The sequence below is a fragment of the Pseudopodoces humilis genome, chromosome 11 (assembly GCF_049639895.1).
Source record: "Pseudopodoces humilis isolate 2021_Gansu_Grassland_sample_001 chromosome 11, ASM4963989v1, whole genome shotgun sequence".
Classification (NCBI taxonomy): Eukaryota; Metazoa; Chordata; class Aves; order Passeriformes; family Paridae; genus Pseudopodoces; species Pseudopodoces humilis.
The window spans coordinates 16,483,817-16,504,576 of NC_142210.1; the positions used below are offsets into that span (position 1 = coordinate 16,483,817).

At 41.3% G+C, this 20,760-nt stretch overlaps 1 protein-coding gene across 6 annotated transcripts in view; it reads right to left on the reverse strand.

Annotated features, from left to right (window-relative positions):
• ABCC5 (ATP binding cassette subfamily C member 5) overlaps positions 1 to 20,760 on the reverse strand; it is a 47,092-nt gene that overhangs the window by 1,314 nt on the left and 25,018 nt on the right. For 2 of the 6 annotated variants that reach the window (XM_005525024.3, XM_088060844.1), the window contains exons 11-30: positions 19,981 to 20,331; positions 18,435 to 18,506; positions 18,179 to 18,303; positions 17,498 to 17,570; positions 16,763 to 16,966; positions 15,957 to 16,100; positions 14,121 to 14,226; positions 13,255 to 13,439; positions 12,626 to 12,772; positions 12,163 to 12,292; positions 11,464 to 11,617; positions 11,221 to 11,349; positions 10,712 to 10,898; positions 9,647 to 9,736; positions 7,250 to 7,439; positions 6,370 to 6,529; positions 5,861 to 5,939; positions 5,148 to 5,261; positions 3,936 to 4,100; positions 1,724 to 3,249 (exon numbers count right to left, since the gene is read on the reverse strand). In XM_005525024.3, the coding sequence (XP_005525081.2) occupies positions 3,148 to 3,249; positions 3,936 to 4,100; positions 5,148 to 5,261; positions 5,861 to 5,939; positions 6,370 to 6,529; positions 7,250 to 7,439; positions 9,647 to 9,736; positions 10,712 to 10,898; positions 11,221 to 11,349; positions 11,464 to 11,617; positions 12,163 to 12,292; positions 12,626 to 12,772; positions 13,255 to 13,439; positions 14,121 to 14,226; positions 15,957 to 16,100; positions 16,763 to 16,966; positions 17,498 to 17,570; positions 18,179 to 18,303; positions 18,435 to 18,506; positions 19,981 to 20,331 (2,907 nt within the window). In that variant the 3' untranslated portion in view covers positions 1,724 to 3,147. Of the gene's footprint in view, positions 1 to 411; positions 1,016 to 1,723; positions 3,250 to 3,935; positions 4,101 to 5,147; positions 5,262 to 5,860; positions 5,940 to 6,369; positions 6,530 to 7,249; positions 7,440 to 9,646; positions 9,737 to 10,711; positions 10,899 to 11,220; positions 11,350 to 11,463; positions 11,618 to 12,162; positions 12,293 to 12,625; positions 12,773 to 13,254; positions 13,440 to 14,120; positions 14,227 to 15,956; positions 16,101 to 16,762; positions 16,967 to 17,497; positions 17,571 to 18,178; positions 18,304 to 18,434; positions 18,507 to 19,980; positions 20,332 to 20,760 lie in introns of those variants that run through there. The other 4 variants (XM_014254337.2, XM_088060846.1, XM_088060845.1 and 1 more) reach the window with 4 other exon arrangements.

Genomic DNA, 20,760 nt, shown 5'->3' on the forward strand with positions numbered 1-20,760 from the left:
GATAGCTGCCCATGGGCAATGAGAGATGAATACTTTGTTTTGCTTTGCTTGTGTGGTTTCCTGCTTTCCCTGTTCAACTGTCTTGGTCTCAACTCTCAAGTTTTCTAGCTTCTACCCTTTCAGTTCTCTCCCCCATCCCACAGGACTGTGTGGAGTTTAGTTGCCAGCTGATATTAAACCAGAACAGAAGCATGTGCTATCTCCCACGCTATTTTGGGTAGGATCTCTTTAAGGAAAGTCTCTAGCCCAATCCTAGTGTCTTATTCTATTCCTCATAGGATGAAGTCTTCTCTGGATATCACATTATAAATTCTAAAGCAGAATCCAACTCCTGAACATTCCAATCATCATTATCAACCTCTTTCAGAATGCTCCAAAGATAAAGATATTTCAGTCCCATTTATAAATATTAATGTTCTTTCCTTCCCCCTTCAGTGACAGGGCCTTTAGCCAGGCCTCTGCTTGCTCCTGTGGTTCAGGATGAAAGCCAGTAAAAAAATTACAGCTACCCCTGTGAGCGGCAATACTTCAGTACACCTGTGAGACAAGTGCCAAATGAAGCACATAAGTGATCACAACAGAAAGAACGTTTCCTTCTGTCAGTCTCCGACTTTAATTCCAAAGTAACAGTGCTGCAGCCAAGGTTTAACAAATGGTTGAGATAATCCCTGCTGTTCACAGATGACTGTTCACCTGCTCCATCACAGACCCTTAACACCTTGCTGAGCTGTTTCAGGTAACCAAAGCTGCAGTAAGGATTCAGCTCTTTAGGAGAGTCTAACTGGGAAGCAGCAGTTTGGGGCAGTGAATGCTGAGCTGTTCCCCCTCACACCTATGCTACTGTTACAGCCAGAACCTACTGAAAAGAGCAGCCTCACTTCACCTCCCTTCCTGTGGGTGGTGCCTTCCTGTCTCCTTCCTTTGTACAGCATTCCTGCTTTCTGCAAGTTAGCTTTCTGAACTGGACCACACAAGAGCCACTGCTGGCATCGGGAAGGGAAGAGGAAGTCCCAGCCTGGAAGAAGAAGGAGGATAAGATCAGGATGGCTCCCCTTTTTCCCAGACTGCCATTAGCTCAGCCTTAGCTGCAAAGTGAAGCCACACACTGACCCTGCAGCATGCAGAACCAGGTACATTAGCTCATTTCCTTCAAAGGAAGTATTAAAAGTCCGTGGGGTAAACTCCAAGCCTGGGAGCAGGGTAAAGTCTGTGCCCCTTAATTCTTGTTTTGGACAAGAGTTAAGAACAATCACAACAATGCTTTTTATTCTACTTCAAGTTACAGTGCAAGCTCTGTTAATACCACAATCTGCCTGTAGTACTACTAGGTAGAAATGCTTCTATGACTTTGCAGTCATGTCCCTCTATAAACAGTAGTGCTTTCAGGTAAAGAAAATGGAAAATCTGAGCCTAGGAAGGTCTTCCACCTGACCTCAGCCCTTCAAAGTTGGCTTGAATACTTGGACTATAAATTATTACTCCCTGTACTACTCAACATACATGTATTGCAAGCTACCCCCATGCTGGAGGGCACAAAAATCACTCACTACACTTTTAAAGTGTACACTCCTTTTTTAAAGAAACACCTTTACTCTGACAAATGTAAGATCAGACTGAGGTACATAAGAAGAGGAAAAAAAAAATCCTGGAAACTTGTTCCTAAAGGCTCAAAAAGGTGCAAAGTTCTTTATGTGCCCAAAACAAACCACTTATGCCAATAAAATTTACAAAACCCAAAATAGTTTTATTTACTTTTCAGATTTCTGCCTCAATGAGACATTTTGCAAACATGCTAAGGCTACAAAATGTCCAAGTTGACAAAGACATGCAACGCTGACCATTCAATAAGTCACGGTTATCACAGGAGCGACTGTGTCCCCCCGGGCCACAGGTCCCAAAAAACAGGGATGGTGTACAGTGATCACGGCAACGCACTACGCAGGACCCAGTAACCTGAGGTAGGTCATTTACAGTAAGAAAACTATGTCCTACACCAGTGTTACATCCTGATCAACAGGAACCCCTTTAAGGTTCCAGAAGACGTGGGGTCGAGGACCGCTTCCTTAACAAGTGTGCAAGAAAGAAACAGGAAATATCGATGTTGATTAATCTTAGTATAAGTGAGCAGAACAAAGAGTTAGTGGTACCCATGCCAGTGAAAGCCAACCTAAATCTCTGAGGAGTGTTAGCAGCTTCAAGGTAAAGAGTCAGTCAGCTGAAGCAATTCTGAAAAGGCTTTCCTGCCAGCATACAGGGTATGATTTGAACCTTATGATTAATTTGTTACAGATCATTCCACAAACAGTAAGATTTTGGTTGTGTTAGATCAGCGAAGCAGGAAGAGCTTGGGCTTGCTTGCATTAAAATAAACTCTGCTGATACAGTAAGAAATACTGTGTCAGGACACTGAGAAAATACAAGGCCTTAATGTGACCCAGGAGTGGTTTTTCCACTCGGATCACTAAAAACCCTGCTTTGGAAAAGCATCATGGGAAGCAGCAGCCCCTGCCGTGGTGAACATCAGCAATGCCCCAAATAGCTTTGATAAATTACAATGCAATAGTTACACCACAGAGCTCTTCTCTGCTGCGCTAGACAAAGATGTGACAATAAAGGACACTATTGCAAAGCTTCACTTCCACTCAGACACGCAGAAAATCTGGCACTAGGAAAAGACGAACTGTAAAAGACAAAATGTTGTCTGATACAGTCCAATAAAGCCAGATCTCTGGTACCATAAACTGTACAAAAATGATAGAAAAGAATATGCACTGTTATTAATACAGTGCTTATTTTAATATAAAATAAACAGCTTACATTTCCACTGTAAATATAGGCTATATACAGAATTATGTATAGATATAGCTACATGTATAAAGCTTCATTATAGGCCTCTGATACATTTATAACTATGGCTCCCTGAGCCATTTGTAGAGTGCATTTAATAACAAAAATTAGTAATATGGAATAAATACAATAATAAAAACATGAAGAGTTCTTCTGACATGGTTTTAAAAACTCTGACTTGACACATTGTGCTAAAAATTAAAAGATGAAAAGGCAATAATCTGCGAGGAGGAGGAAGAGCTGGCCTGCCACAGGCAGGGAGCGTAGCTCTCCAAAATTAAAGTGACTTTGCCCTGAATTTCAGCCCTTGACAGCAACCTTGTTCTCTGCAGCAGCAAACATAGCATAGAAGCGCGAGTTCTCGTTGGCCAGAAGGGCAGTCGGGGTGTCAAATTCCACTACCTGAAATCAAACAAGGCAAGTAAAATTAAAATATGTCAATAAAATTCAGCAGAGAATTGACTCCCACCCCTTGGACTTGTGATGGTAAAGAATAGAAAACACAGCAGTCATCTTTAGATGAGACACCAGGCAGTGAAAGTACCTGCATTTATGGATACTGAACCTGGAATGCTTCAAACTGGCTCATAAACTGGAACTAGCCCAACAGGAAGCAACCTCTGGTTAGGGCAGAGGCAGATGCTATGGGCTTTTGCCTTCTCTACCTTTAAGAGCCTTGCCCAGTGTTCTTGAATTTAACTGTTTATGGCTCCCAAATGGAAGCCTGAAAAATAGGTAAAGTATCTGTCGTGGGTGTCCTTGATGGCACAGAGCTTTATGAAAGTAATGGGAAACTGCCACAGAGCCCCAGCAGAGATGCTTATGCTATTACCCATCTTAGAATTAACCTACAAAGAAGTCTCAAAAAGATTTTTAAAGACAGACTGTTATTCTATGGTACTTTCTTGGTGTGAAAAAAAAAAATTTGTCATTGATCTTGCCACAGCCAGCAACTGATTCTGTTGGAGTATAATTACCAAGAATATGAATGAACACAGGATCTTCTAGCCTGTAGTGCAGCTGTTCCCTCAGTTCAGTCTGCACACATGGCATCACCAGACCAGAGGCAGAGACGCCTCCCTGCTCACCTGTCCCTGTGTTAGCACCATGATCCGATCACAGCCCAGGACTGTGTGCAGGCGATGAGCAATCGTTAACATAGTGCAGTCTGCAAACGCCTCTCTGATGGTCTCCTGGATCAGTAAGTCAGTCTCCGTGTCCATAGCAGCTGTTGCTTCATCCAGGATCAATATCTGAAAACAGCACAGAATCCTGGCTGTTACCCATGCTCACACCTTCCCTCCCTGAATATAAAAATACATAAAGTAGGCAGAATGGCCACTTCCAAGAATTGTCACAACTGGCAATCCTACAGAGTTCTGGGCACACAGGTTTTACAAGTATCCTTTCAGTTTTCTTTATGTAATTGCTTTCAACAAAGCCTATGGATGACATTTACATTTTATGGTCACAGCTACATGTGGGTTATGACCTGGGCCTCAGCTTTCTACTACCTTCAATTTTATATTCAATAGACGAATGTCAAATATAAATTTTACCAGTAAACTAATTTGACATATCCCTGGTGGTGACATTCCTCCTGGAACAAGTCAATACTGACCAGGCTTAATGGCTTTCTTATGCTGGATAAGAAATCTCTTCCCCTCAGACCTAACCGATTTGGAGTGATTTCTTGTCAAAGCTGAACTGGATGTGCTTTGTGCAGGTACTGCAGGGACAGCAGTAACTTCCGCTGAGCAGTCTGATTTCAAAAACGTGCAAAGTGAACTTCAAAAAATTATGATATATCACATTTCAGAAAAAAAGGTTGTTAAAACCAGCATTCTGGTCAATCTCAATCCAAAAGTCCTTTCTTACAGTAATTGTTTGTTTTCCATTCCTGCAAAATCTTTCACTTGGCTAGCATAGCATGGTCCCAGATTCCACTTGGAGCCCACACATTAGTGGAGCATCATGTAGAAGGAAAACACTTGGCTCATATTCACAAAAAGGTGGAAGAAGGGAAGAATCTGATGCTCCCCAGTAACAGGACACTGAATACATGATTAGGCCAGTCTGACACACTATTGGTTAGCACTTGCAAGCAATGCCTTTTCAATGGCAGGACATTACAGGAGCTGGCTACAGACACCTTCCTGGTTGTTTTAACCTTACACCTCTGTCTGGGTTGCAATAATCATTGGTGTGATTCCTCTGACAGAAAGAATCCAGCACAAAACAGGCTTGTTCAATCCTATAATTTTGGTATCTCCAGCTATTTCCCTCCCTGCTGTGCTCACCTTGCAGCGACGCAGAAGAGCTCTAGCTATGCACAGTAACTGTCTCTCTCCAACAGAAAAGTTCTCCCCATTTTCCATCACTTCTGAATCAAGTTTCATAGGCAGCTGTGCAACCTGTGTGGGAAAGAAGAGGCAAAAATCTTAAAGACCACTGCACAAAATCATATAAACACAAACACATCTCCTGACAATCTTTGTCATCAGGAGGAGAGAGTGAACCTAGTCCCTGTAGGGATTCCTGCAGCCAATGTTCCATAGCCATACCTGCCACCTGACTTAAAAGAAAAAGAACTGGAAATGCCATGGCAGCAAGACTTGCTGCAGAGGGCCTTGAAAAGGTTTTAAGTTCAGCATAAATTTGCATATGTGATATGTATAGTCACAAACAGAAATGCAGAATGCACATCGAAGGCACATACAGAAAAATATCACCTGAAATGTTTTAACACCCTAAGAATTCCTGTGATGAAGCAGAACTGCTATGCTATATACAAAAAAACCCCACAGAATATGGCATGTTTCAAAAATACCAAAAATATCAGTCTGATAAAATCATGGGAAAAAACAAAAAAAAGGTCAAATAAAGCATAGAGAACAAGAGGGAAAAAGCAGAGAAAAAGCTTAGATAAAGACCTCTAAAGTAGCTTCTAACAAATTATGTTGCTTTGGAAGTCACATGCAAACATGCATCTCCCAGGGCACATAATACTTACACACTCCTTCATGTGAGTCCTTTCCAAAGCAGCCCAGATTTGCTCCTCACTGTACTGATTGAAAGGATCCAAGTTCGATCTGGAAGGGGAAGCAAAAAACAAGCAGAATTTTAATTCAGCAATGAATGGAAAACCAGCAGTGTGCTAATTCATCCATACAGGTGATTCCCATCTGGCTTTCCACTAACATCTTCCTTGCCAAGGAAATCAGATGTTCCCAGCACATTGAAGTTAGAAGAGCCATAAAACAAGAGTAGAGATGGAAGACAAAGATACTGAAACTTCAACCACATCTAAAGGGAAGCAAGGCTTACATACAGGATGATTAAACCCAGTGCTGCACAAGGCCAGCTAAAATCATTCATCTGTGTTTTGTTTTTTTTTTGTTTCAAAACCAGAACAGAAGCTAGGATGCCTGAGAGCTACCACCTCACTGGGCACCTATTTCATTTCAGGTATAAGCTGGAAGATTGCTCAGTCCCTTCTTGCCTTCTTATGCTCTCACTAACCTCACAGTGCCACTGAAAAGAACAGGTTCCTGAGGGATTATGGAGAGTTTGCTCCGAAGATCTGCCAAGCCAATATCATTTATTTTCACTCCATCAATTTTAATGCAGCCTCCAGACAGTTCAACAAGACGAAAGAGTGCCATTCCAAGGGAAGATTTCCCTAAAAATGAGACAGGAAAAAGACGACTGGTGTTTCTACAGAATCATAACAGCTTTCAGATGAGAAAGCATTTTAAAATCTGTCCACATGTAAGAAGTTTTTAAATACCAAAAAATCCTGGCAAGCAATGCTCTGCTAAGTTCTGAAGTTCAGCATTTAAACTTCTGAGCAATTGTGGGGGTAGCTCCTAATTTCTCCTCAAAGCAGCCCTCCCTGGAGTGCTGCCCCAACCCCACTGCCAAAACCCTGACACAAAAACCCAATACAACAATAAATCACTTATTTAGAAAGTCATTTTGAGGTTGATTTAAGTCTCAGAAACAGGGGTTTGGATTCTTCAAATTACAGAATTCTGAGACGGCTCAGAGCCAAACCTGGCTGCAGCATCAGTACAGAATCTTTGAAGAGAGTCAGACAAGCTGCAATGAGCACATTGTAGGCACCAATTTGTGCTGGTCAGTGGTTTGGGGAGTTAAATATGATCAACATACTGGTTCAAGCATAGCAGGATATTATCCCTCTGCTTTAAATGGAAACTTGTTTTCACTGCTCTTTACAGGGATCTTGCTTATGTACAGACATGAATGGAAACCTCCACTGACAGAGTGCTCAACCCCTCCTGTGCCATCAACTTACTCAAACACAGACGAGAACCAATATGACTGCCCCAATCTATTCTATGGAAGTAATAATTTAACTCTGCTTAGTGTTTTTTCTTACCTGAGCCTGTCCTCCCCACAATGCCAATCTTTTCCTTCGGTTTGATGGTAAAGGACACTTTTTTAAGTACTAGAGGGAGGTTCTCTCGGTACCGCATCTCTGCATTTTCAAAAACAACTTCACCTTCCTGTGGCCAGTCCAGAGGAGGAGTTTTATTCTTAATTCGAGCAGGAGCTTCTAGAGAAAGTGTCTTTTAACAAAAATACAAAAGTTCAGTTTCCAGTAAACAAAGCACCAAAGGAAAAATTATCAGCTGCAGCTTTCAGCAGTCTTCCCTGCAGACTCAGCCCAGATAATTTATGTCAGTTTCATGATGAGCTGTTTGGCTGGATGTGGGCCCAGTGGTCCAGAAGTTTGCTGTATTACACTGACCACACTGTTAATTCCCCTCCTGTTGCCTCAGTAATGACATCAGTCCTTCTATACAAGAGTAGTTTTCTTCAATGCAATTCCAAATGGATTTTAGGCCTATTATTTATTAGCACAATCCTATTGAGTTTCATGACACTCCCAAAGACTGGATGCAAAATCTGCTGCATTTCTATGCCTCATTTGCTATGCCATGCCAGGGTCACTACTGTTGGTTTTGACACAGAAGAGATTGTCCAAGTAACATAGTAAATACCATCCTTTTCCTTCTCCTCCTCATGTTCCCCTGTACTACTGAATCACTGAGTCTCTTCCAGCCTGCTCACTTTTGCTATTTCACTCTGCCCCTTGTTGGGCAGTTCACAGATTAAACAGAAAAGCAGAACCTCTGAAAGCCAAACAAGGCTTTATAGCATGTTTAGAGTGAAGTCAAGGTCACTTTCCCATATTTGGCACAAGCACCCTCAAAGAATGGCAGCAATCTTGTCATGGGATTCACCTCATGTAACTGAACAAGACCATGACAACTCCTTTATAGTCTCTGCAAAGGGAGATCTCTACAAATGCTATAAAACAGCATTTCTGGAGTGCTGTTTTTCTCATTCTAATATAAATACTTGGAACAGGTAAGAAATTGCCCTCTAGAGACACTCATTTCCTACATTGACCATTGAGAGATTCCACAAGGATTTCAGTTGTGGACATCTGCAACATCTAGTTAGAGGCAGATTAATTGTACACCAGGAGTTTGAGAGAAAAAACAGCCCTCTGCTATGATAGTGCTCCAATTCTTTGAGCTTGGTACTCAAAAACAGCAACCTTGAGCCCCCAATGAAAAAAGCCAAGCCTGGGCCTTGGTAAAACACAGGACCTGAATGGTGTTTCACTGGCCACCCACCCTCACTTCAGCTTCAAACTAGTTCTGCAGTTTCATAAATGGCTGTCTAGAGATCAAAATTTTTTAAAAATCACAGATAATATTGCTTAATAGTGATATAGAATGAGAGATATATCTTTCAAAAAGGCCCAAACAACAGCCTACAACTGTAGGTTTTCCCACCAAGGGCTTAACTGTGATAAACCCATCTCAGCCCAGTGAGAGATACTATATTTGGCACAGTTGTCAACTTGTGTGGTCACCAAGTCCTCCATATACAGAAATTCTCTACTTAGATGCCTCCAGAGGATTTATTTAACTGGGGGAGGGGAGAGGTCTGGGGTTTTTTTTTCTTCTGTTTTTCAGCCCATGGATTAAATCCACAGGCTTTAAAAAAAGCTACAAAGATCAACTACTAAATAGCCCAGATTTACCAAATACATATATCTATCTTCCTCTGAGGTTCACAGGGAACATTAAATGGAAAAGCCTTTCACTTCACACAGCAGACCCAGTAGGAGGCTTTCTCCTGGCTACACTTTCCACATTGACCTATGCCCAGCTCTGCACACACAAATCCCAGTTACAAAGAAAGGGTAACAGATAATCAGAGTAGCTTGCTAAGCACTTAGCCTGGCACATTTATCATGTTCAGCTGAGCACATTTCTCATGTTTACAGTAAGAGCATTCCCTTGACTTTTCAAGCATATAGAAATATGTTATGTAAGGCAGCTGTAGAAAAGCACACTTATTAGGATGAAGTGGAATTACTTGCAGATAAAGTAACAGTTATCTGTGCTTAAATGAAGGAATTCCATTAGGTTTGAAATGAAGGATGCCAGAACACCATCCTTTTGCTGTAAAATAATGTGTTGAATCCCCAAGTTACTCCTTTCACACTCTCCATTCTTTACTGTCAGCAATGCCTCTAGGTTTAATTATCTACCAGCTCTGGGGCCATTCAGTCCCCTTGTGCTGATACATGTACTTCACAAAACAAACTCACTCTGCAGTATTACAGCACAGGCTTTAGTGCCTTTCCAAGATCAGGAACATATATTCTGTACTAAGGCAGACTATGGCTGAGGCCAGCAACATAACAAGCAACACAAAATTTCACAACAGGCAGTTGAATGCATTACAGTCCTACCTTGATATAGTGATCAATCCTCTCCACTGAGGTGAAACGAGCTTCTGTCTCTGAAGCCAGCCTGACTGTAAACTGGAATAACCCTGTTAACTGAAGGGGTGAAAAAAATTTTTAGAGCAGTGACTGGTTATTGAATTAAGAGATTAATGTGGCCAGCAGGATCAGGGCAGTGACTGTACTCAGGACTGGTGAGGTCACACCTCAAACCCTGTATTTAGTTTTGGGCCCATCACTACAACAGAGATATTGAGGTGCTGGAGCATGTCCAGGGAAGGGCAACAGAGCTGAGGAAGGGTCTGGAGTCCTGTGAGTAGCAGCTGAGGGACGTGGGGGAACTCAGCCAGGACAAGAGGAGGCTCAGAGGAATCCTATCGTTCTCTACAACTCCCTGAAAGGAGGGTGTAGCCATCTGGGGTTTGTTCTCTTCTCCCACTTAACAAGTAATAGGACAAGAGGAAACAACTTCAAGTTGTGCCAGAGGAGCTTTAGATTGGATGGTAGGAACATTTCTTGCCAAGCAGTGAAACAGGCTGCCCAGGGGAGTGGTGGAGTCGCCATCCCTGGAGATATTTAAAAAGTCGTGTAGATGTGGCACTTGGGGACATGGTTTAGTGGTGGGTTTGGCATTGCTGAGGTAATAGCTGGACTCAATGACCTTACTGGTGTTTCCAACCTAAAGAATTCTATGATATTTGATACTCTTGACATTGGGCATCATACAACTAAAGTGTTCAAAGCAAGTTAATTAAATAGTTCATTTTAAAATCACCATATCTCATGAATCCCTTGAGAAACCGGCAGCTTTAGAAACGTTTCCCAAGAGCAATGGCTTTAAGTATGAGGTGTCTAAGCGCTTTAATTTCACCTCGGCGCCACAAGGAGGCAGAAGAGGCCAAACAGCAGCCAAAGACGAGCGCTCAGAACCCTGCAATTCCTCTGAGCCAGCGCTGGATGCTGTTTGCTCAAAATTATGGTATTAGCAGTATCATAAATATCATCTACATAAAAAAGATATCATCTACATGAAAAGAGAAATTAAGTATTACAGTATGTGGTCACACTCACCTGCACAGCGTATGAGATGGCCAGCCCAGCATAGGCAGGAGGGATCTGGCCATGCATCAGGACAATCATAAGGCCAGTGGTTGTGATCAGAGCAATGCTGATAATGTCCAGACGCACAGCTAGCCAGCGCATTGCGCAGCTGAACAGGTAAAACGGGGCCTGGTTGTTGTCCAGCAGCTCCTGGTACCTGAAACAAACACAGCAAAGTTCTACAAACATCAGACCTACTTAAACCCCTGTTTCAGTATCAGAATTCAGGGTGGGAAGACTCACCACTGACCAAGTTTCAAACCAAAACATGATGGCTGGGTTTGAACTTCCCTCACCAATGATCTTCCTACTTTTCCCTTACCCTTCCTTCTGCTCTCCCAATTGTTTTTCCCAGAAAAGCAACTTTCAGTCAAAGAACCAATGATCCATCAGACCCCAGTAATAAATCCTTCTGAATCCCAGAAGCTGCTGCATTCAGCTTTGTGCTCCACCATTCCCAGATAGGTATCTAGACTGACCTGTGCAGAAATTCCTGTCCTTTGTGGTAGGCATGGATTGTGGAAAGACCCTGGATGCTAGATGTAATGTGAGACAAGAATGGAGACTGTGTGATGTTGTCCAAACGCTTGAGCTCTCGAATAAAGACTCTGCAAGGAAAGAAGCACTTTGAGTTTCATGCAGAACCACCATATGCCAACCACTATGCTGTACTTGAAGGTGAAAGTATCTGTACTTTTACTCAAAGCAGCTGGTGCACTTACCTAGACACAACATGCAGAACTGTGAACAGGACAATGAGGGGACCCACTGCCACCAGGAACCAGGGGAACACCCCCGAAATCACCCCCACACAGAAGAACACAAGAATGACGTTCTGGATGAACATTTCTGCTTGAAACGGCAAACGAACGTCAACTGGTGAAATGGAAGGAAAAGAGGAAGATCTTGAGTACAGAAAACCAAAACACCCTATAGAAATCAACTTAGTAGAGCTGTACATCAGTAACAAAGATAGTGATTTCTCTTACTTTATTCAAATTAAAAATGTACATTTTCATTGGGATGTTTTTACCTTCTGAGTTGCTGGCCATCTAATTACTCCCACTTACAGAAATAGCATTGATGGAACCCTGACCTAATTACCACCTCTGCTGCACATCAGCTTCACTCTAATGCTTTAAGTTGCTCCTGCATTAACTGCTGAGAGCCCATGTGCAGCCTGGAGGTACAACAGCAGCAGCACATTTCCTCCTTCATAAGTGAATGATCAGACCTGAGCTACCAGCTGCCTTCTAGAATCATAACCCAGCTATATCCCAATTCCTGCTTTGTTTTTTGCAAGTGCACTTTTGGCAACAGACATAGGGTACAATCATCCCAACAGCAACAAACTGGAGAGTATTCAGGAGTTCCCTGGGAGGTCTGAATATGGGTTTTACAGGGCACACAGTGAGAGGTACCTTCATCCATGTCTTTGGAAAACCTGTTGAGGATCCTCCCAGTGGGGGTAGTGTCAAAGAACTTCATGGGACTACGCAGAATCCGTCGGAAGAGCTCGTCATGGAGCCTTGAGGATGCTCTGAGAGTTCCCTGATAATGCAGAAAACATTGCAGGGTTATAAAGCAGTTATATTCTTGCCACTGCTTCTCCTCTGGCACCCAAATATTCTACTTCATTTCTCTCTCCAGCCATAAGAGATTTTTTACTGCATTCTGTGCTTCCAACCAGTGGAGGAAGCTCTTAATTTGGGCAGAAGCTTAGCAGAAACATGGTGCAGCCTCAAGAGCTGGCTATGGAAACATTACATAACATGATTGACTCTGGTTCAAAAGTTTCTCTTGGGAGATGACCAAGAGAACCACAGTGACAGCAATGTGCAGAAGTAGGAGGAGGGAGAGACAAATGCCAGCACTGGCACATACCTTTACAAAGACCACACCACGAACAGCTTTCAGAATCAACATAACCGCCATAGACAGTGCATAGATGCCAGCATAGTAATGCATGCGAGGGTTATCTTTCATGCTGTTGCTTATGACAGTCTCATTTCCCAAAGTCACAGAGGTGTTCTGCAGAAAATTCAAGGTTTCAGAGGTTGGTTAAGACAAGAATGAAGCATGTATGCATTACATGTGGTAGAATTTAACTGCCTTGTGTCTTCTCTCATTATATCTGATATTTGGTATGTCATTTGAACTCAAAGCCATATTTTAACATAAATTATCCTGTTAGGTATAATAATCACATTTAAACAAAAAACAACACTAAAATTAGCTTGTTGGCCCCTTTCATATTTTCACTTCCTTTTCTTAGACTAATCAAGAAACAGAACAAGAGGGCAGCGTTAAACCATACACATTATTATCTTTCCTATTACTGAATCTCTCTTATTTTTGGAGACAAACTCCCTAGTGAGACCACCTCCTGGGGAGCCTTACAACTTATTTAAATTAGGAAGCACCATTTGGTCTCACAAGACTGCTTAAGATTTGTCTAGCAGAGCAAACCCCCAGCCCACTAGACACAAGAGTAGAAAAACTATTTAACTTACTCCACTGCCTTGCTTGATCCAGAAACTCAGCCACCAGTTGCTAAAAGCTGTGCTGCCCACATTCAGCACAAACAATGCCATGATGATGAGGAATGCAAAGGGGCCTCCAGCTGCCTGAATGTAGACACCATAAACAGACCAGGGAACAGAGCCTTTGCCTTTCTCCTCCAACTGGACCAACTGACCTGTGAAAGAACAGAGTATTAAAAGGGAGTAAAGAAAAGAAAGCTCTTCCATTAAACTCCTATAAATATGTGAACACACAAAATTAGTCTTTCAAACTGTGCAGAGTACTTTCAGAAACACACACCTTACTTCATGCTTAGAACTCAGTGGTTCAAACAGTTTTTCAAAAAGTCACATTTCTCCTGCAGAATCATTTAAGTCCTGGTACAACTGAAAAAGCCTTATCAGCACGAACTTAAATGTTAGGCTAGGATCAGCCTCACTATTGCTTTTGAAACCATGAAGTTCAAAGGTAACATGAAACAGAACTGCAGAGGTCATCTCTTCCCTTCATCCATAAATGCCATGTCCTGCCCAGTGCCAAGTGTGTACACATTGCCCTCCTAGGACAGGAGGGAGGTGGTGTGGGAGACAAGGCAGTACCAGCTCCTTTGTGCTGATGGCATCTGACCAACAGGAGCCTGATTGAACTTAAAAACATTGTACAGGTGTCTATATTTAATGAATTAATGAATGTTCTTTGCCCACTGCCTGTGTCCTATCAACCACGCTAAGTGATTAGGATTGAGACAGCTTCCAAAACCTGAGAGGTACATTAACAATATACTTTGAAGTATATAATGTTTTGAGCTTATTGAAGTACAAAATAATGACAGCCAGAAATTTGATTACATAGTTACCCTCCTCTTCCTTCTTTACAACTTTCTCCTTCTTCACAGACCCTGTTTTGGTACTTTTATCTTGGGGCCTTTTCAGTGAATTGTTTGTGTTCTTCTTGATATTAATCTGCAGGAAAACAGTGACACTAAACATACTGGGAGTAATTGGCTTTGACATTTTCATATGTAAATACAAACTTTTATTAATCTGCCTCTTAAGGACAAAAGTTTTCAATAGCTCAGCATTCAAGTCACAGAGGATATTAACTTCACAGTTATTATAGATGATTGCCAACTCTGGTGGATTAAACTCTCCTCCTCTACTACTTTGAACTATTACCAACCTATACAGGCAGAGTACAAGGTTAATTTCCAGAATCAGTGAAATTATGAGTGTACATGGTAGAGGAATGATATCCATACTATTGCAAGAAAGATGTAATCTCCCTATCCCTTCTAAAAATAACTCACCATTTTTTAAAGAGGCTTTTTTTCCCCAAGCACTCTAGCACTTACAGAAATTTCATTAGAGCTTTCTTATGAAAAGTCAGGTTAACTTCATCTTCCAGAAATCCAATATCCAAACACTAAAGTGCACACACAAGCACTGTTCTAAACCCAGCCATCTTCCCATAACTGGGAGTTACTGCATGTTCAGAGTCAGCCTACATGGACTGAAACCCCTTACACACCATGTTCAGGGCTGCCTTCCCACACTTTACGAGATCAAACCACAGAGAATCCAACTGATCATCCATTTATTCTTATCCTATAGGGAATGCAATTTAATGGTCCCTTCCATGAGCTAATGTCTACAGAGACACTGAAGGTCAGCCAAGCATGAGGACTGGAGAATCTCTTGTTCGCTATCATTATATTAGTCTTAAAATGGCAGAACTATCATCTTCATGCCTCAAAGGATGTGCAGAGGAATGCATTATATTCCTTTTGCTTCTTTCACAAACATCTCCCAGGAGAATGTGTCACCAAGCTGCTTCAATATACTGATATATTCTTACAATGCTTCCATCTCAGAAATGTTTTAAATGTCTTGTGAGTAAGGAGCCTCTCATCTCTTAAAAACTAAACTGCTCAGCTACTTCTAATCTTTTCTAAGAGGAAATACAGACAGAATTTAGACAAGTAAGTTATTATAAAACAAAACACAAGGATCCTTATTCCAGAGATTATCTTCAGGAAAGAAAGCAGAACGGTAGGAAAAATTAAATTGCTGAAAATTTAGATGTTGTTGTACTGAATGGCTCTTGTTATTTTCTAGATTTACAATTTTTGCACCAACTGAAATGCTAGAGCACATATTCAAGTTTGCATTTACAGTCTTTTTTTAATAACAGAATTACTGCCAAGGCAAAAACTTTTTTTTCATAAATTCCCCCAAAACACACATTTCAGTTACACTTCCAAAATACTGTTCCATCTAAATTTTGATAAGTTGTCACATCTGCTGTGCCTCAGTCACACTCCACTGAAAAAGCAGTAACAAGCCAGTAATTTTTTCAGACAAAGGTTGTTGAAGATCTGTGCTAATTCAGAGGTAAATTAAGCTGTGGAGTGTACAATAAGAGAGACAAACCTCCTGCTCTGATCATCACCACGGGAGACACTACAATATTTTCATTATTAACTCACAAGCTGATTAGCAGAGTCCTCTCTAGCACACATTCCCTAAAAGCAAACTGTGACAAAGTGCTAATGAAGCACAGATTCTTCCATAGGAAATCTACTGGTCAGATCAACACATGAAAACACGTGAAGCCATTTTCCAGGTTTCCAACAGCATCAATTGGTTCACCTCAGAATAGCCAAGATTCGGAGCACTTAAAAATAAACAAGTACCTCAATATGTGGTGTTTCTCCCAGCTGTAGGCTATTAAAAATAGTTGCATAATCCCCATTTAAATTCATCAGTTCCTCGTGACTGCCTCGCTCAGTAATGCAGCCTTCTTTCATGAAGATCACTTCATCACAGTCAACAAGATACTGGAGAAAGTGGCAGTAAGAACAAGTCTCTATCACGATGTTCAATAACCAAACACTCCCACACAACCCTTCTCAGCAGCTTGTAGACACTGGTACACAGCACACCTATTCCCACATAACAGACAGCTGATTTTCAGAGGTCCTCCTCAGACCAGAGCACCATGATTACTCACACTGTACAAATAAAATGTTTTTGTGTCCTATCAAAACCAATCTCTTCTGGAAGACGTGACTCAGGATACTTTAACACTGCAAATACTGATAGACTAAACACTAATATTTCTATGTACTGAAGACAGCAAAAAAATCTCAGGTACATCAATTCTGATTGACTGACACCAAATATAACTGTTTTCTGCTGCGAAGAAATAGCTTTACAGTAAGTTAACAAAAATATTTTTGAACAAGGTATTTAGTTCTCTGGTAAGTTTTCATTAGACAAATGTTACCAGTCCCAATCAGACACCAAGCAACACTGGTATAAAATAATTGAATTGTGTTCAGTGCATATTTTCAAACCTAGTTTATAAATGTAAACAAGACATTCTATAGACAGACAGGGTTGTCCTGTCACAGGTCAGGGCACAGAAATTTCCAGTATGAAGGCAACCAATTAACAAACCATTTCAAGAAGGTCCAAGAAAGTATGGGAGATTCAGTACCTGAAGCTGATGCGTGATGAAAAGGACAGTCTTTGACTTCAGGTGCTTCCTTATTGCACTGTTAAAAATGTGATTTCCAACATGAGCATCTAAGGCACTAAGGGGGTCATCAAGGATGTAAATGTCCCTGTCACTGTAGAGGGCTCGAGCCAGACTGATTCTCTGACGCTGTCCCCCACTCAGGTTAGCCCCTCGTTCACCAATCTGCACAGAGACACACACCCATTATTTTATTTCTTCAGCACCGTGCAACATAGATTACCATAGAATAAAGTAGACCATAATATTAATTTTTTTATAAATATACTCCCCCATAACATCTTATATTAATACACATACATATTCAAGTTTAAGTGTTTACTTTGTGACATGTGTTATACATTCAAACTCAAGGTTAATATGCTTGAAATCTGGCAGTACTTTCTCTGCTTATTTTACCTTTTATGAATTAACATAGTCATTGTTTTTCTTAGCTATTTTAAATCAAGTTCAATTAGGACCTGTTAAGGCTGCTAAATTTACAACACAAAAAAATTCCCCAACAGTCAACATCTGAGTGAAAAACAGGGTACAACTCTTAATAGTCTAGGGCCCATTAAGCTCAGTTCAAGAGAGTGCATTCAACAGCTTGGCTCATATGCAGCCCAGACTGATGTACCCTCAACTCCAGTTTACCCTGCCAAACCAAAACTCTTTTCTCCATCTATTAATTAGTTTAGTTCAAGCAAAACATACCTCTGTCAGGTCCCCATTTGGAAGGATGGCCAGGTCAGGCCTTAGACAGCAACCATTCAGCACAGTATTGTATCTAAAGAACAATTAGATAAATAGTTAAGAACACTAATTTTCCCCACAATTATTTAGCTAGTACAGCATATATCATCATTTTCTACACTAACAGCAGATATTCCAGCAGCCTAAAACAAATCATCTGCCTTGAATTCTCAGGAGAAAACTGAGGGTAATAATTAATCACCTACTTCAGAAGCATTGTGAGGATAGAGACAATTTGTTTTCAGGGATAGTTGGCTAAGGGCCACAGAAAAGTCCCCCAGTGGAGGGGGGCCATGGAAGATGTCAGTACAGCAGATGTTGTGTTTGAAGAGGGCAAGGCCAGGACAGCAAGAGCAAATACCACTTTAGTGCTGCTCACAGTAGCTGCTGGTTTTAACCAGAGGTCCACAGGGTGAGGCCCAGCCTCACTGCAAGGAGCAGTGACAGACACAATGACAGCCACCAGCCACAGGGCCACATGCTAGAGAGGCATGATCCTAAATGGGACTTAGAGGAGACTTAGAGACAGACTCCAGAAGGACATAGATGCTTTATCTGCAGTGAACTCTGCATTAAATTTTTCCAAAGCTTGGGCCAATAATTACTAAGCTTACATGAAAATCAGCAAGCAGACTGACAAACCTTTCTTCATCATATTCCTTGCCAAAAAGGATGTTGTCCCGGAGAGTGGCATTGAGAATCCAGGCCTGCTGGGCCACGTACGCAAACATCCCGCTTACTGCAATGCTCCCCTCCAACAGGGTCATCTGGAATTACACACCAGCTGTGAGATTATCCTACCCCATGTTTACAGTAGACTTCATTCTACAGAATACAAAAAAGCGAAATAGGAGATGGGAAAGAGAAAAGCAGAAGTACTAAAAACAGGATTTCTCACCTGCCCTAAAATTGCTGAGATAAGTGAAGTTTTTCCACTCCCCACACTGCCACAAATTCCAACAAGTTTTCCCTGCACAGAAAGGAAATAATTATGGTACTCATTTCTTACATTCTTCACCCCTTTCAGAATTCAGACTACCTTTAGTATCTCTGAAAGGACAGTTGGATATGAATGACAGCTCTAAAATGACATAAGACAAAAAAAAAACCAAGATTCAGCATTTTAATGCTCAAATTGTATAGAGTGAATACAATCTCACAGTGAAATATAACTGAAATCAATTCTACAGGTAAAAATAAAGGTATTTGAAGATCAGCTTCCTTCTTACAAGGGATACAGGCCAGGAGGATCAAGAAACCAAAAGCGCCAAGGCCTGGCTGAACAGAATGCATCAAGATGCTTTTGAGAGTAGTAAGGAAAGATATAGAGGAAAAGTCTGAAAGAAAAGAGAATTTAGCACATATGGGTCCAGTAAAACCCCTTGCCACTTAGATCCAATTTTCTAAAGAACATGTACCAAGAAAATACTAGAATTGAGTCATTTTGAATAATTTTTCTGCAAGAGAATGGGTGGATTAATACCCACATTAAGCAATTAATTTATCAAAACTATTTTTATTCCTTTTGTAAAAAATGTAAAGTGAACAAAAAAGGCATATAGACACTTGTGGGACAACACATTGCTGGCCTTATCTTGATAGCACACTTGAGACAAAACCAGCCTTTACATTTGCAAGTAATCATACTCCTTTTTGAGGCAATTTTTAAAGCCATATGCTTTCTCCCCCAGAGTTTAAAATATAGGTATTTTTACTGTTTAAAATAGTTTAAACTCTCCCTCTATTTTCAGAACTACATAAGACAATTTAAGTATTAATATCTTCATAAATAAATGGATCTCATTATTTCAACATCCAAATGCCAAACTGCAAAGCTCTTGTATTTGCAGATAATGTCATCTATTAAGTTCAATGCTTTTTCTTTGACATCTTACATGTTTTTACCCATCTTGGAGCAATAGCTCCAAATGCTTCTACAATTCTTTAAAACCTGCATCCTACTGTACAAAAAATCTCAAGGAAGAAAATTGCACATTTTTCAATGAAAAGCACTGTTATACTCCATTGGAACACCTAATCACCTAAAATGTTCACCCAGGATACAGCTGAAACTCTGCAAAATTATCAAACCACTGCAGGAACACACTGTTCACCTGGTAGCTGGTGCCCTGCAGATTCTCTGAGCTCAGTGGCTCACACACTGTCCTAGGAGCTGCAAACCCCTCAGCTGGATGTGAAAGCTATAGAGCCTGCCCTTGTTTCACAGGCTATTTGCAAAGATCTAGCTGCTAAAATGGCACAGCTGTTTACAGCAAGATCAGACACTGCATCCTGGATACTGCAGTTGCCATGGATATTACAGGAGTGAACAAAAGCAATATGCTCCATTTCATACAAAATGAAACAGCGCACAGCTCTCTGTTCCAAGGAGCAGCTAAAATGAGGCCTTTTAAAAGGTCAGATTTCCTCCTTTTACTTCTTACCTTTTCTATCTCCAAGTCAATGTTGTACAGAGTCCTCTGAAGCCGAAGGTTAACCAGGTGGATGATTTTGTGCTCCTCTTCGGGGCTGTGATGGTCATCACTGTCCACTAGAAGATGGCCCCTCTGTTCTGCCAGCACAGCTTGCTGTCCCTCATTCTGTAGCTTCATTTTCTCTTTCTTGCTCTTGGTGACTTTCTTGTCTTTTTTCACTTTGGGGGTCAACTTTGGTGAGCTCTGGACGCTGGCGTGGGAGAAGTCCCAAGCCAAGGTAGCATTTTTCACCTCTATCGCGGTGTGAGGATTGGCTGGTTTTTTCTTTATCATATGAACCTCTTCCATTAGAAATAAACTCTGATAGGAGTTGTGAGAGAGGTGTAAAGATGAGACACCTGATCAAGACTGGGAGACAAGCCTACGGCACACTCACGCAGCAAAACACATCAGGCTATATAGTAGGAGGAAGCTGAAGAGCAAAAGGTAGCTCATTAGTGTAAACTAACTCCAGGTCTGCTAAGTGGCTGGGGCATTCCTGGATGTGGTGGAAGCACTTGGATACACTCGACTTTCACAGAAGTGCAATACTCTGGATGTGACACGACAGGGGCTTCTTCCTTTGACACTGTTTGCAACTGCAGCTCTGTATGTTCCAGATTGAAAACACATGAGCAGAACACACAGGTTGGAGAAGTCACTTGAGACAGAGTGACTGACTTGTCCTGCACACCAACTCATTATGGAAGGAGACAGAATGGCTTTTGGCTTGAGCCTCTACCCATCAAC